Source organism: Cervus canadensis, chromosome 30 (assembly GCF_019320065.1).
Source record: "Cervus canadensis isolate Bull #8, Minnesota chromosome 30, ASM1932006v1, whole genome shotgun sequence".
Classification (NCBI taxonomy): domain Eukaryota; kingdom Metazoa; phylum Chordata; class Mammalia; order Artiodactyla; family Cervidae; genus Cervus; species Cervus canadensis.
The window spans coordinates 19,173,558-19,186,981 of NC_057415.1; the positions used below are offsets into that span (position 1 = coordinate 19,173,558).

The following is a 13,424-nucleotide window of genomic DNA, read 5'->3' on the forward strand; positions in this document are numbered from 1 at the left end:
TTAAAATTTAATCAAGAGATAAAGAAATATGCATGTTCTTTCCTCTGGCAATTTCACTTTGCAGAAATATTTGCACTTAAAAGGGCAGAAATGCAAGGATATTTGTTGCAGAATCACTTCTGATAGCTAAATAAACAGGCAATTATTTACCAACGAGGGATTAGACAGAAGTTCATCTGTGCCGTGGGACAGTGTGCAGTTCTTGATGAATGGCTGGCATTGTGTGTTCTTCAAGAAACACAGTCTGGTATATTGTGTTGTTGTTGTTTAGTTGCTAATTTGTGTCCGACTCTTATGTGACCCCAGGACTGTAGCCCGCCAGGTTCCTCTGTCCATGGTATTTCCCAGGCAAGAATACTGGAATGGGCTGCCATTTCCTCCTCCAGGGGATCTTCCCAACCCAGGGAATGAACTTGCATCTCCTGCATTGGTAGGCAGATTCTTTACCACTGAGCCACCAGGGAAGCCCTTATAGTCTAGTATATTATTCTGCCACAAAACCAGGAGCAGGAAAATATGGATGATATAATTCTATTTTAAATGAGTTCTTTTTAAATTCTATTCTTAAAAATTGTATGAGCTGCCTCTTCTATGTCAAATTAGTTGAATATTGGTTATTTCATGTTCAACTTAAACATACACATCAAAAAATAAGTGAATACCAACCTGTTAATAGTATAAAGTGAAAAGGGTTCATGCTTAGTTGTGTCTGACTCTGTGACCCAATGGACTGTAGCCTGCCAGGCTCCTCTGCCCATGGAATTTTCTAGTCAAGAATATTAGAGTGGATTGCCATTTGCAAATTACCTATTAAGAATATTCAATTTTCCCTAATACTATAATTATTAATAAGCATGTATTCTGTTAGTGATTTTTAAAAGATAATGATAAAATAAATGGATATACAAAACTATGGATAGTGCTCGCATCTCATCTTGGCTTGAGGATCATGAAATTTCCCTCTTAACCCTTAATCAGGAAAAATGACCCAGAATCCCCACTGCCCCTGAGGCTTTGAGAACATCTGCCTCCAGAGTGGGACCAGGAGGGTTTTGTGTGTGGTTGTATTTGATTTTTATCTTCTTTTGGAGACTAGGGAACAAGACTGGGTTTGAGACAATGCTGGTGATAGTGGTGATTTTTAGAACTGAATTAGCTCTTTAAGGGACCACATGGACCAGAAATCACTTGTTTGCTTTCTGATGGAAAGCTCATTACCACTGGTTATAGGGAAGCCCAAGTTCCCGTGTAATTAATTATTCACAAGGTTAAGATGAAAACTGCTGGGGGCAGTCGGGGGCGGGGTTTTGGAAAACATGCTTTCCACATCACAGAGAAGAAGCCTTAACTCTCCCTCAGGGGGCAGCACTGAGGTGCTTGAACCTTGCAGCCCAATGCCCTCTGTGCTTTCCTGTAAATCCTGTAGGGGTAGACAGTGCGTTGCTCTTCACCATAAGGCGGGAAAAAAGAGGAAAAAAAAGAGAGAGAGAAAAAAAAAAAAGAGAGAAAAAAAAGAAAAAAAAATCCTGAAGCCTCAGTGTTTGTACATCTTAAACCACTGTTTTTCAAGAATTTGTGTGCTCCTGCTGCATAAGAGCCAGTGCTCTTTTAAATCATATGCACTTCTAATGATTGTCTTTTAAGAATATATGTTCATTGTACAAAAAATGAGGAAAACCCTAAAATGTTCAGTGAAGTCAAGGATCATTTCTAATCCCAATATCCAGTTCCTTTCACTGAGGATAAACATGAAACTTGTGTTTCATCAAGTTTAGTCAACTCATCAAGTTTAGTCAACACGAAAAGGTCAGAGCATCTATGTCCAACAGGATTCAAATTAGGAAGCAACATGTTGGTGGTTGATTGCTACTGTAAGACCTTTAGAGTCTGTTGTTTGTGCTCTGTATTCTGAGTTGCTCCCCTGGCAGGGAGTTCTAGGTCATGCCTCACAAGGTGTACATTTTGGGGTACATAATGTTTTTTGAGGTTTGGGTTGTAATTTTGTCCCTTCATGCAGTTTACATAACTATCTACTAGTGTTTAAATATTTTAGTTGGAGGTGGGGGTGGGCTGGTGGAGAACTCTGAGTTGAAAAGGGGGGGTATTTTCAGAAAAACCATGGATGCCTTGCTGTTCACAGGTCCCCAAGACAGCAGCAGGATGGGAATTCTGTACATCTTGGTTCCAAGCATCGCCATTCCCCTTGTCATCGCGTGCCTTTTCTTCTTGGTCTGCATGTGCCGGAATAAACAGAAGGCTTCTGCCTCTACACCACAGCGGCGGCAGCTGATGGCCTCGCCCAGCCAGGATGTGGAAATGCCTCTTATCAACCAGCACAAGCAGGTCTCTGTACCAGTATTTATTTAAAGAGGCTGCTCCCCCAGGCTTAACCTCTACCTGGAGACTGGTTAACCCCAGTACTCACTTTCTTTATTTGCTTGATTCACAACACATGATTCTTTTAAACTGGCCTTCTTTTTTGCCATTTCTTCTCTAAAATATACCAGGACATTTGCCTCCTTAGGGGATATATGGCAGGTGAGTTTGGAATTCACTGTTTTGCCTCGACAGAGGCCCGCTCTGTTATCACGGACTGGGAATGAGCTTTCCTCATTCTGCAGGGCTTCAGCTGTCCCCTCCGGAGGACACACAAAAGATGGGCTCAGATTGGCCCCCACAACTCGAGGGTCGAATATCGCATTTTTAAGGAATGAGGGCCTGTCTTCTGGTCAGTCTGGGCTTGGGCTGACTTTGTTTTGTTTTCAGGGAAGGACAGAGCAACAGTCCTATAGAGATGGTAGTGGGGACAGCTCACCCCAAACCTGGGTTCCTAGGATGGCGAGAACGAACTGAAATGTGTAGCACAGGAGAAGGGCTCCCCAGGCTCACCCAGCCTCAGTGAAGCGACATTTACAGTATTTGCAAGTTTTGGGGGAAAATCATTTCAATCTGGTCTTTGAAGTGGAGGAGGCTGGACTTATTCAGTTCTGTAGCCAGGCATCACTGAATGTTTTCAGGGGGTGGCGGGGTGGAAGGGGGTTCAGCAGGTGAGGACACAGATTCCCCCGGGTTCAGACAGCCTCTGAGGACAGGGCTGGGCACACAGAAGGGGCAGGAAGTTGTAGAGGCTGAGAGATGCAAGACCTGAATCAATTTCACCAGTGTGGTGCTTCTGTCACGTGGCATCTAATGAAGAATCTAGTCAAGAGGAAGCAGCAAGACAGGCCCTTTGAGGCGCATCTGGAGAGCAGCTGGCCTGGACTCTAAAAATGACTCAGATCGTGGGAAACACACCTCAGGGTTCAAGAGAAATAGACACCAGGGCCTTGCTGATGAGCAGAGGCGGCTGGGCCTGTTGATGGGCACATAGCAGGGAGCGGCAGCAAAGGCCCTTAGTGGGGACACAGCTGGGAGGGCGTCCTGGGACAGCTGGAGCTCGCGGTGCACACACACACCCTCACCCACAGACTTTGCAATGTGTCTTGGGGTGGCGGTGTTGTTTGCAGCCTGGTTGGGACCATTTGAAGGTTTCAGGCAATCCCACGGCATTGAAGCGCATTTAAGAGCAGAGAGCAGTGGGTGATGCAGGCTGAAACTGAGCCTGGTAGGGCTAGGGAGTGGCTCTAGGAGCCACTCCCCCGACCCCTTCTCCAGCTGTTTGGCTCTGCCTTCTGGTGTCTTGGTGGCAGAAATGTTTCACTGGGGCTTTTCTTCTTGGCAGGCCAAACTCAAGGAGATCAGCTTGTCCACCGTGAGGTTCATGGAGGAGCTTGGGGAGGGCCGGTTCGGGAAGGTCTACAAAGGCCATCTGTTTGGCCCGGCGCCGGGTGAGCAGACCCAGGCCGTGGCCATCAAGACGCTGAAGGACAAAGCCGAGGGTCCGCTCCGGGAGGAGTTCCGGCACGAGGCCCTGCTGCGGGCGCGCCTACAGCACCCCAACATCGTCTGCCTGCTGGGCGTGGTGACCAAGGACCAACCCCTGAGCATGATCTTCAGCTACTGCCCGCACGGTGACCTGCACGAGTTCCTGGTCATGCGCTCGCCGCATTCGGACGTGGGCAGCACAGACGACGACCGCACGGTGAAGTCCGCCCTGGAGCCCCCAGACTTCGTGCATGTGGTGGCGCAGATCGCCGCGGGCATGGAGTACCTGTCCGGCCACCACGTGGTGCACAAAGACCTGGCCACCCGCAACGTCCTGGTGTATGACAAGCTGACCGTGAAGATCTCGGACTTGGGGCTCTTCCGCGAAGTGTACTCGGCAGACTACTACAAGCTGACGGGCAGCGCGCTGCTGCCCATCCGCTGGATGTCCCCCGAGGCCATCATGTACGGCAAGTTTTCCGTGGACTCTGACATCTGGTCCTACGGCGTGGTCCTGTGGGAGGTGTTCAGCTATGGCCTGCAGCCCTATTGCGGCCACTCCAACCAGGACGTGGTGGAGATGGTCCGGAGCCGGCAGGTGCTGCCCTGCCCGGACGACTGCCCCGCCTGGGTGTACGCGCTGATGATCGAGTGCTGGCACGAGTTCCCCAGCCGCCGGCCCCGCTTCAAGGACATCCACAGCCGGCTGCGCGCCTGGGGCAACCTGTCCACCTACAACAGTTCGGCCCAGACCTCGGGCGCCAGCAACGCCACGCAGACCAGCTCGCTGAGCACCAGCCCGGTCAGCAACGTCAGCAACGCCCGCTACGGGGGACCCAAGCAGAAGGCCCAGCCCTTCCCGCAGCCCCAGTTCATCCCCATGAAGGGCCAGATCAGACCCATGGTGCCCCCTCCCCAGCTCTACATCCCGGTCAATGGGTACCAGCCGGTGCCGGCCTATGGGGCCTACCTGCCCAACTTTTACCCCGTCCAGATCCCAATGCAGATGGCCCCGCAGCAGGTGCCCGCCCAGATGGTCCCCAAGCCCGGCTCGCATCACAGCGGCAGCGGCTCCACCAGCACGGGGTACGTCACCACCGCGCCTTCCAATACGTCGGTGGCGGACAGGGCCGCCCTGCTCTCGGAGGGCACTGAGGATGCGCAGAATGTCCCGGAAGACGTGGCCCAGAGCCCCGTGCAGGAAGCGGAGGAGGAGGAGGACGGCTCGGTCCCCGAGACCGAGCTGCTGGGAGACAACGACACTCTGCAGATGGGCGAGGCCGAGGTCCAGCTGGAAGCCTGAGGGCCATGGGGTCGTCGGGCACCGAGTGAACGGACAGGAGCCTCGGGTGGAGGGCGCCCCGGGAGCCGCTGAGCTGGAGGCAGCCTCCCTGTGCCAAGTCCTCCTCTGCAGTCCTCTTGTGCCCAGAGCCGCGCTGTGCCCACCTGTTTGGCTGGAGGGTCTTTTGGCCAATGGCTCCTGACCAGGCGAGGATAGTAACCCAGCAGGACACATAGTGACTCCCCAGTGCCACCTACATTTCCCCGGAGGTCGACATCAGTGAGCAGTGCTTGTGCTTTGAAGGAAATTAGGTAACATCTTCTCTTCATATTGCCTATGGATTGAGTATGTCCAAACATTGGGAAAAAGCGGCCTGCAACAAGTTGGGACCTTGGGATTTGTGATGCCCAGTGGCTGGGCTGCAGGCTGAGGATGGAGGAGGCTGCTTTTCCCTCTGCTGCCCCTCACCTGCCAGTAACAGTCTCCCCTCACCCACCAAAGATTAATGGGAACAAGAAGTGGCCACCTGTCAGGGTCTGATGAGGAAGGGGCTCCTGGAATGGGAGTTTGTTATGTGCCTTAAAAGAAACCCGCATGATTTTGTATTCTTGTGAAATAATTTTTTAATTATCCTGCATGTGTATTTTGCCCAATTTTCTGGAATTCAAGGGAAAGTGTTTGGGGGCCTTGGAATGTTACAAAGGAGGCAACATTGTACAGAGCACATTATTGTTATTTTTTTTTTTTAGAATTCTGTACAGACCTAAATGTAATTTATATGGTTTTTGTATGCCGTTTTCATTGAAGTATTTTGAACTTAAAATAATGACTTCGTAATTTAACTGTTTACGGTACCCACGTTGGGATACCACCTGATTGTATTCTGGTTTGCTTGTGTTTGTACCATATGTAAGCGAGGTCCGTTCATTTCAGAGCTCCTGTGACAGAAGGCCCACAAGTACGTTGCATCTGACACACGGGATAGAGTTCACTTGTAACTCCCACACCTGCTGTACCCAATAAAGTGAAAGAGGAGGTTCAGTTGGCTCTGCAGGTCATGAGGATGTCAGGCAGTGGGGTTTGCTGGATGATGGAGACGCCGAATGGTGATGATTTGGGCCATGATTGGGGCTTGTCCAGGAGCAGCAACTTCATTTGAACGTGGATACATTATACATTGGCAGATAAATGATGGGAACAGGTTACATTGCTTTTCTTGGTAAAGTCTGTAGTGGGGATTAACTGCAGATGAGGTGAAGATGGTTTTGGGTTTTAAACCTCTCTCCTCCTGAGGTCCCAAAGGCCCTGCCATTTTTAGACCTGGAGTCTGGCGCTTCCCAAGGCCTGGAGCAGGGCTGGAGGGAGAGACAGCAAAGGAGACTAGGCTTCCTTCACCACTTGCCTGAAGCTGCCTGCATTCCATCGTTGGTCAGCAGCACAGCCAGCCGAATTCTGGTATACCTGGACCAGGGTACATTTGTGGGGTCAGTGGCTCCAGGGCTTCCAGTTAGGGGAGGGGTTGGATGAGGCCTGAAGATGCTTCTGCTGGCCAGCTAATGGCCCCTGCTGTCCCTCTCCCCTAGGTGGGTCCCTTTTACCCTGGCACGGCCTGGGTGGTTTTCCATGTTTAATGGAGTGGGTTCACAACCCTGGGTTAAGCAAGGCTCAGCTAGGAATTCACTTCACATCCATAAGCAGTGGCCCTTTATCATACATCAGAACATCTGATGGAGCTAGTTACAAAACAAGCACTGCCCTACTTGCTCCCAGGCAAGTCTGGGAGGGGCCAAGGAAGTGCATTTCTAACAAGGGCTCAAAGGGTCCTAATGCTGAGAGCCCCTTACGTACAGCACCCTGGGTCTCCCTGGCTCTCTGGCATCTCAGGTCATCGTATACACCTCTTGCTCCTCTCTGTTAGCATGATGCTGCTGAGGGATACAGCCATGCACACAAGCAAATAACATGTCTGAGTGTACATCCTGTGAATGTCTAGGAGCCCCCTGGAGCCCCTCTCCCAGCCAGTGTGGTCTGGATTTCATATTAAAAGAACTCAGGGCTACAGGGGGCTACTTCTCATTTCCACTGATCTGAAAGAGGAACTTCAGTTTATCTCTAATTTGGTACACCTGATGGTTTAACTGTTCCGTTGAGACCTAAGAGTGAAAAATAGGAAATAGCCCTTTGGCTGCCCTGTCCGCAGACCTAGCCAGGGAGGCAAGCGGCTGCTTCAGTTTCCCGTCACTCAGCACTCAGAGGTAAAGGCAGTGCTCGAGGCCATGGCCGGGACCACAGAGCGAGCAGCCAAGATTCTGCAGAAAGACACTTGGAGGGTTTTTTGACAGAGTGGGGGAGGTTTTGATCTGGGGGATTTTTTGGCTCGAAATAAAATTTGTTACTGCATCTTTAGGAAGGTTATTGAGCTTTTACAGTTGGTGCAGTTGAACGAAAGTGACTTAATTGGGATATTCCAGAACAGATTTTAGAGCTAAGCTGCATAATTCAGATATATGTCACTTGTACTGTCCCACCTAGCCCCACACCTGTTTATACCCACAAGAGGGAGATTTCCACACCAACTGAGTAAGGTCACATAAGTGTAATTAGTTTTAATCAAGCCATACAAAGCCACAATTACTTTGTACATGCATTTTTTTGGTTGTTTTTTGTCTACAGTACTGGTTGAAACAGTCTGTCAGAGAAATGGCTAACTTTTCTGTGCTTCTTTTAGGGTGTTTCACTCAATGTTACAGTTATATAACTCTTCCCACTATATCAAGACAAATCTCTTGGGTCTCTCAACAGGGAAACACTTGTTTAAAAGTGTTCACTTTGGATGAATTCCACCTCTCAGTTCAGTATTGATAGCTATTTTCAGACAGTTTATGACTTTCTGACGGGAACATTGAAAATCTTTTTTGAGATGAACTTTTCAGGAGAAGGATGTATCAAAATCAACTTGAGTCAGACGACTAGCTCTATACCTAGCTGCTGGAAATCAGTGTGACCTTTCCAGGTCAGAACTATTTCCACCTTCACCTCCTGTTTTTCCTTCATCAGTCCCTGAAGTAGTAGCAGACACTATTACTGGAGTCTCTAGTAGTAGAGACTTGAGTGGAGACTCTAGTCCCTAAAGCAGTAGAGACTATAAGTGTTACTTGGCCTGGGACTTAATGGGTGCTCAGAAATTAGCTTTTGAAATAAGAGTAATGCTTTATTTACATGGAGGAGGCCTGAATTTAGACTACCTGACACCCTCACTGAGAAGAACGTGAGCCTGACTGTCAGATCTATTTCTTTTTCAGTTTTATTTCATTCATGTAGTTATTCAATAGCTAATACAAATAGCTAATACTGTCACTACAGCTAGTTCCTGAGTTCACCTAGTTCAGAGTCACAGTGGACATTTCCTCTCCCATCCCCAGCTACGCCCCCCCCCACCACCAAGTAATGACTACTGTTGGTTCATTGCAGATCCTGTCAGTTTTTTAATGCATATATAAGAATGTATACAGTGTGTTCTTATATTTATACCATTTTTTAAACAGAAGGGGTGCCTTCTCTACAAATGATTTTCTGTTTACTTTTTTCACATAAGTGCATCTTGGGGGTCTTGGCTTGCAGTGGATGGTGGCTGGTCTGCTGGAGGAGCTCCTAGCAGTTGTCCTGCCCTGAGCCCCTAAGGGCAGGGGTTGTAAGGAGGCAGATGTGACTGCAGTGTCCCACCCCGCACGCACACACACACGCGCGCGCGCACACACACACACACACACACACAGCTCTGGAGTGCTGTGTGGGTGAGGGAACCCAGAGGGACTGTGACAGACACACTTGGCTCAGCTCTAATGTGTATTTTTGGTAAAAGACAGGACAAATTAACATTTTTAATTCAATAGTATTGCTTTTTCACTAATTTGTTCTGTTTATTCTTTCTCCCAGTCTGAAGTGCTGAGGTTTTAGTGAAAAATGTTGCCCAGACATACAGACATAGACTCAAAACCATCTTTTGTGCTTTGGAAGGCCTCAGGGAAGTATGCCAGTACCGAGGGAGGGACGGGGCCAATGACCACTGTTCTGGAACTCTAGAAGGCAAGTACAACACTCCCTCAACCTCAGTGTTCCAGCATGGCAACTGCCACACACACACACACACACACACACACACACGCACACACACACGCAGCCCTGCTCAGGATGGCAACAATACTCCCCTCCGTAGCAATGGAAACCCTGCCCACCCCAGGAAGACAGCACACCGCTCCCCCGCCCAGGTCATGACTGCATCCACCGGATGGCTCAGTTGAGGTGATATTAATGGTATTTCTCAGACCTGGATGGAAAGTGGGAAGGGAGACAGCGTCCAAACAGGTGAAGGAGAATTCAGGTGAGAGGCAGCCACATCCCTCCCTGTGTTCCTGCCGCCCCCATCCAGGTCAATTCCATGTTTAACATTTTTAAATAATCATCTTATCAGGTTGTTTGTTTTTTTCTTTTTTTGGCTGAATTTTATATTTTGCTTGTCTCCTCTCTAAAGCCATCTCTTTGAGGGAAAACGAAGCTAATAAGAATGTGGAATCGCGGAATTTTGTTAAGGAAATTCACCATTACTTTGAAATATGTGGCCCCATGAAGTGTAGCCTGCCAGGCTCCTCTGTACATGGAATATTCCTGGCAAGAATACTGGAGTGGGTTGCCTCCAGGGGGGTCTTCCCAACCCAGGGATCAAACCTGAGTCTGTTGCATTTCCTGCCTTGGCAGGCAGATTCTTTACCACTAATGCCACCTGGGAAACCCTTGAAATACACAGAATAATCCAAATTAGGCTGCAGGAGCCCAAGGAAAAGACTGAGGAGACTAACAGATTGCCTGCAAGGTGGTTTTCATGTTCAAGAAGCATCCTCCTGCTAGATGACTTCCAGTCTCAACTTGCTACACAGCTTTTCCTACAAATAATGCAAAAAAAATAATACTTCAGCCATTGCACAAAGGTAGACATTAGCCGGTGTTTGAATGACTTACAGGATGGGGGATGGTAATAACTGGAATTTCCAACCTGTAGATGGCCCACCTGAAGGGCCAGCCATGGGTGCTTCCACATCTGGCTGTTATCTTGTTTCCAGACTCTTATATGCTGCACCCTCATGCTCCTAACCTGGGGCGATAGAGATCTTGGAATTTACTTCCATGAAATTCACTCATCCAAAGTATACAATTCAATGATTGGTAGTAAATGTGTAAATATTGCAGCCTTCACCCCAGTCTAATCTTAGAACATTTTCATCACGTCCTCAGCCCCAGGCAATCTGGTCTGTTTTCTGTCTGAATGGATTTGCCTTTTCTGGACATTTCATATAGGTGGAGTTAAACAATATGTAGCATTTTGTTTCTGGCTTCTTTCACCTAGCAGAATGTTTTCAAGGTTCAACCAAGTTATATAGGCATCAAAGCTCATTTTATTGCTGAATAGTATTCCATGGTATGTTTTGTTTATCCACTCATCCATTGATGGATATTTGAATTTTTTTAGTTTGGGGCTGTTATGAATAATGCTGCTATGAACATTGGGTATGTTTGTATGTGGACATATGTTGCTTTTTCATTTCTCTTGGGTAGACTCCTAGCAGTGGAATTGCTGAGTCATATGGAAAAGTCATTGATATTTTAAAGAAATTTCCAAACTGCTTTCCAAAGTGGTTTACACTCCCTCCTGCAATGAATGAGGACTCCAATTTCTCTACATACTCTCCAACACTTGTTATCATTGATTTATTTTCATTAGAGTCATCCACTTTTAAGACTATCAAAAGAAAACATTACTTACATGAAAAGATCAAGGTGGCAGACAAGTTCTGTGAGTTGTTCATCAAATCTCAACAAATACCCTTCATTTCCTTGTTCTTATAGTCATTCAACAAGTATTTCTTGAACATGTACTGTCAGCTGAACTCAGCATTGAATAAGATAGGAAACACTATCCCCACCTTTTCAGGAGAAAGTTTATTAAATAAGAAAAACTGTAGTAACAGGCAAAGTGTTCCTTGGGTAGCAGTATTTGCTGTGCAATGATGAAGGAGGGCATGGCAACCCACTCCCTTATTCTTGCCTAGAGAATCCCATGGACAGAGGAGCATGGCGGGTTTCAGTCCATAGGGTCACAAAGAGTCAGACACAACTGAAGTGACTTAGCAGGCACACACGTACAATGCCTTGGTCACAGCCCAACTGTGTCAACTGATGAGGATCAAACAAGCATCATTAGATTGGGTCTCAGGGTTTGCAACTGACAGTGGACAGAAATCCCTCCGTTATGGGCACACTGGCAGGGGTGCTACCCACAGTCTTCTAGAGCTTGTGACTACAGGTGACCGGAGTGTCTCTTTGGAGACTCTGCATTTCCTGGATCTCAAAACAGGTTGGCAGGACTGTACCCTGGTGCTCAAGACTCCCTGGTCCTGCTTGTGAATGTGGATGGGAAAAAGTACATGTTCATTTTCACTAATCTCTAACTGAAATGTAGCATTTCCTCTTATTGTAAATGTAGGGGAAAAAACCCAAAGATATATTCAGCGTACTCATGGCTGCTCACCAGTAAAAACTGATTCCTTTCACATCACATGCAAATGCCACATCACTACTCCAAGGTGACACCTATTATGGGACCCTGTTGCAAAACCTTGCTACTGAGTTAATAGAGAAGCCCATATATTACAATTTTGTTTTTTTAAAAATATTTTGATAATTTTAATATAGATGTTTTCTTTGTAATTTGTGTGCCTTATTTTCTGTGTTAAAACCCTGCATTTGAAGAAGGGACGCAAGTGCAAAGGTCCCTGCCATGATGCAGAAAGGAGCCCATCTTTGTGGCTTCTCTTCTGAGACCACCCACCACGTGGACCAGTGCCCTACTCCTCCCAGGATGCACTTTTTCCCTGTAGTCACAGGGGTTGGGTGGGGGAGGGATGCTGCCAGGAGCCTGGGCCCTGACACCCACACTCACTCACCAGCACCCATCTTTCCCACCTGCAACCTGGCCCCTCTGTCTGCTTTGGTCCAGATGAGATGAAGTGGCGGGTGGACGGATGCTGTGCCACCAACCTACTTTCTCAATCTGTTTCAAAGCTGCACATCCAGAAGACAGCAACGCAGAGAAGCAGGAACAATGTCTCACTAGCCCAATAGGAGCACAAACTGGTTTTACTTGTTTTTTTTCCAGAGTAAATACTAATATTGTTGTTTTTTCAAGTCTACAGGTGCTCATAGGCTCCTGCCACATAATAGCTGTTCTCTCTGGGCCCACACGTCCCTGGAGTGGACACAGGGGACTTGGGCTCCTGCAGGCTCCATCTAGGGTCTCACCAGGGAGAACAACCTATCTTTTCTCTTTTTCTTTCAGAAAAATATTTAATTATTATCCCATAAAGGTAAAATTCTAGTTCCTTAAAACATTTTTTTCAGTATGGATTTTCTTAGCATAAATAAATGTCACATTTCTTTCCATCAACTGAAAAAAAAGAGCAGAACATATGAGAGTTAGGAGTTAACTATTATTTGGGGCAAAATGAGGACTACAGCCTGGGAGGCAGCATCTCAGATAGCCCTGAGAAACTGCTCCAAATTGGTAGGGGGGAGGTCAATGTTATATATGATTTTAGTGAAGGGGATACATGCAGTGAGCACACAGTTTGGCAGAGGCTTGCTGCTTGTCAGGAGGAGCAGATGTCACCATTAATGATTTTAGTGCTTTTCTAGATACAAGGCAATGGAAGAACTGCACCATAAAACTGCTCATAAAGTCTCCTGAAAACATCTACCGAAAGACCTGTTCTTCCATTTTTTCCCAGAGCACAGAGTGCCTCATTCCTGATCTCCACTCTGAATTCCTTTTAGGGAGAGATAAAGTTTAGCAGCTGCAGTGGCTCATGATTTAATCCTTGTCAAGGTAGATGGCGAGTACCAATTTATATTTGGCCTTCCCCACAAAATAAAATCTATCATGTTCACTTTATCTGAGGTACAGTGATCTTATAGGAGCTGGGTTGATTATGTAGATCCTATAACTATGCATATTCATTGCACAGGTTGTGTTTTCTTAATGTGTTTTATTAACTTGATTATACCTTGGGGCATTTTTTGCTGAAATAACCTAGCATAAAAACCTGATATGTGCAAGAAAACTAGAGTGTTTATTAGAGAAGCTCTGCCTTTGCTATACTGCAGTTAACACAATTATTTAGAATAGCAGTTATGGATTTAATTGTGGGCAAAATGCTCTGTTCCAAAT

The 13,424-nt window shown here is 47.1% G+C and overlaps 1 protein-coding gene across 3 annotated transcripts in view; it reads left to right on the forward strand.

The window, feature by feature from the left end:
- ROR2 (receptor tyrosine kinase like orphan receptor 2) overlaps positions 1-7,546 on the forward strand; it is a 235,766-nt gene extending 228,220 nt beyond the window's left edge. For 2 of the 3 annotated variants that reach the window (XM_043453351.1, XM_043453349.1), the window contains exons 8-9: positions 2,141-2,343; positions 3,722-7,546. In XM_043453351.1, coding sequence (XP_043309286.1) covers positions 2,141-2,343; positions 3,722-5,167 — 1,649 coding nt within the window. In that variant the 3' untranslated portion in view covers positions 5,168-7,546. Of the gene's footprint in view, positions 1-2,140; positions 2,344-3,721 lie in introns of those variants that run through there. The other variant, XM_043453352.1, reaches the window with a different exon arrangement.
- Positions 7,547-13,424: the final 5,878 nt, after the last annotated feature.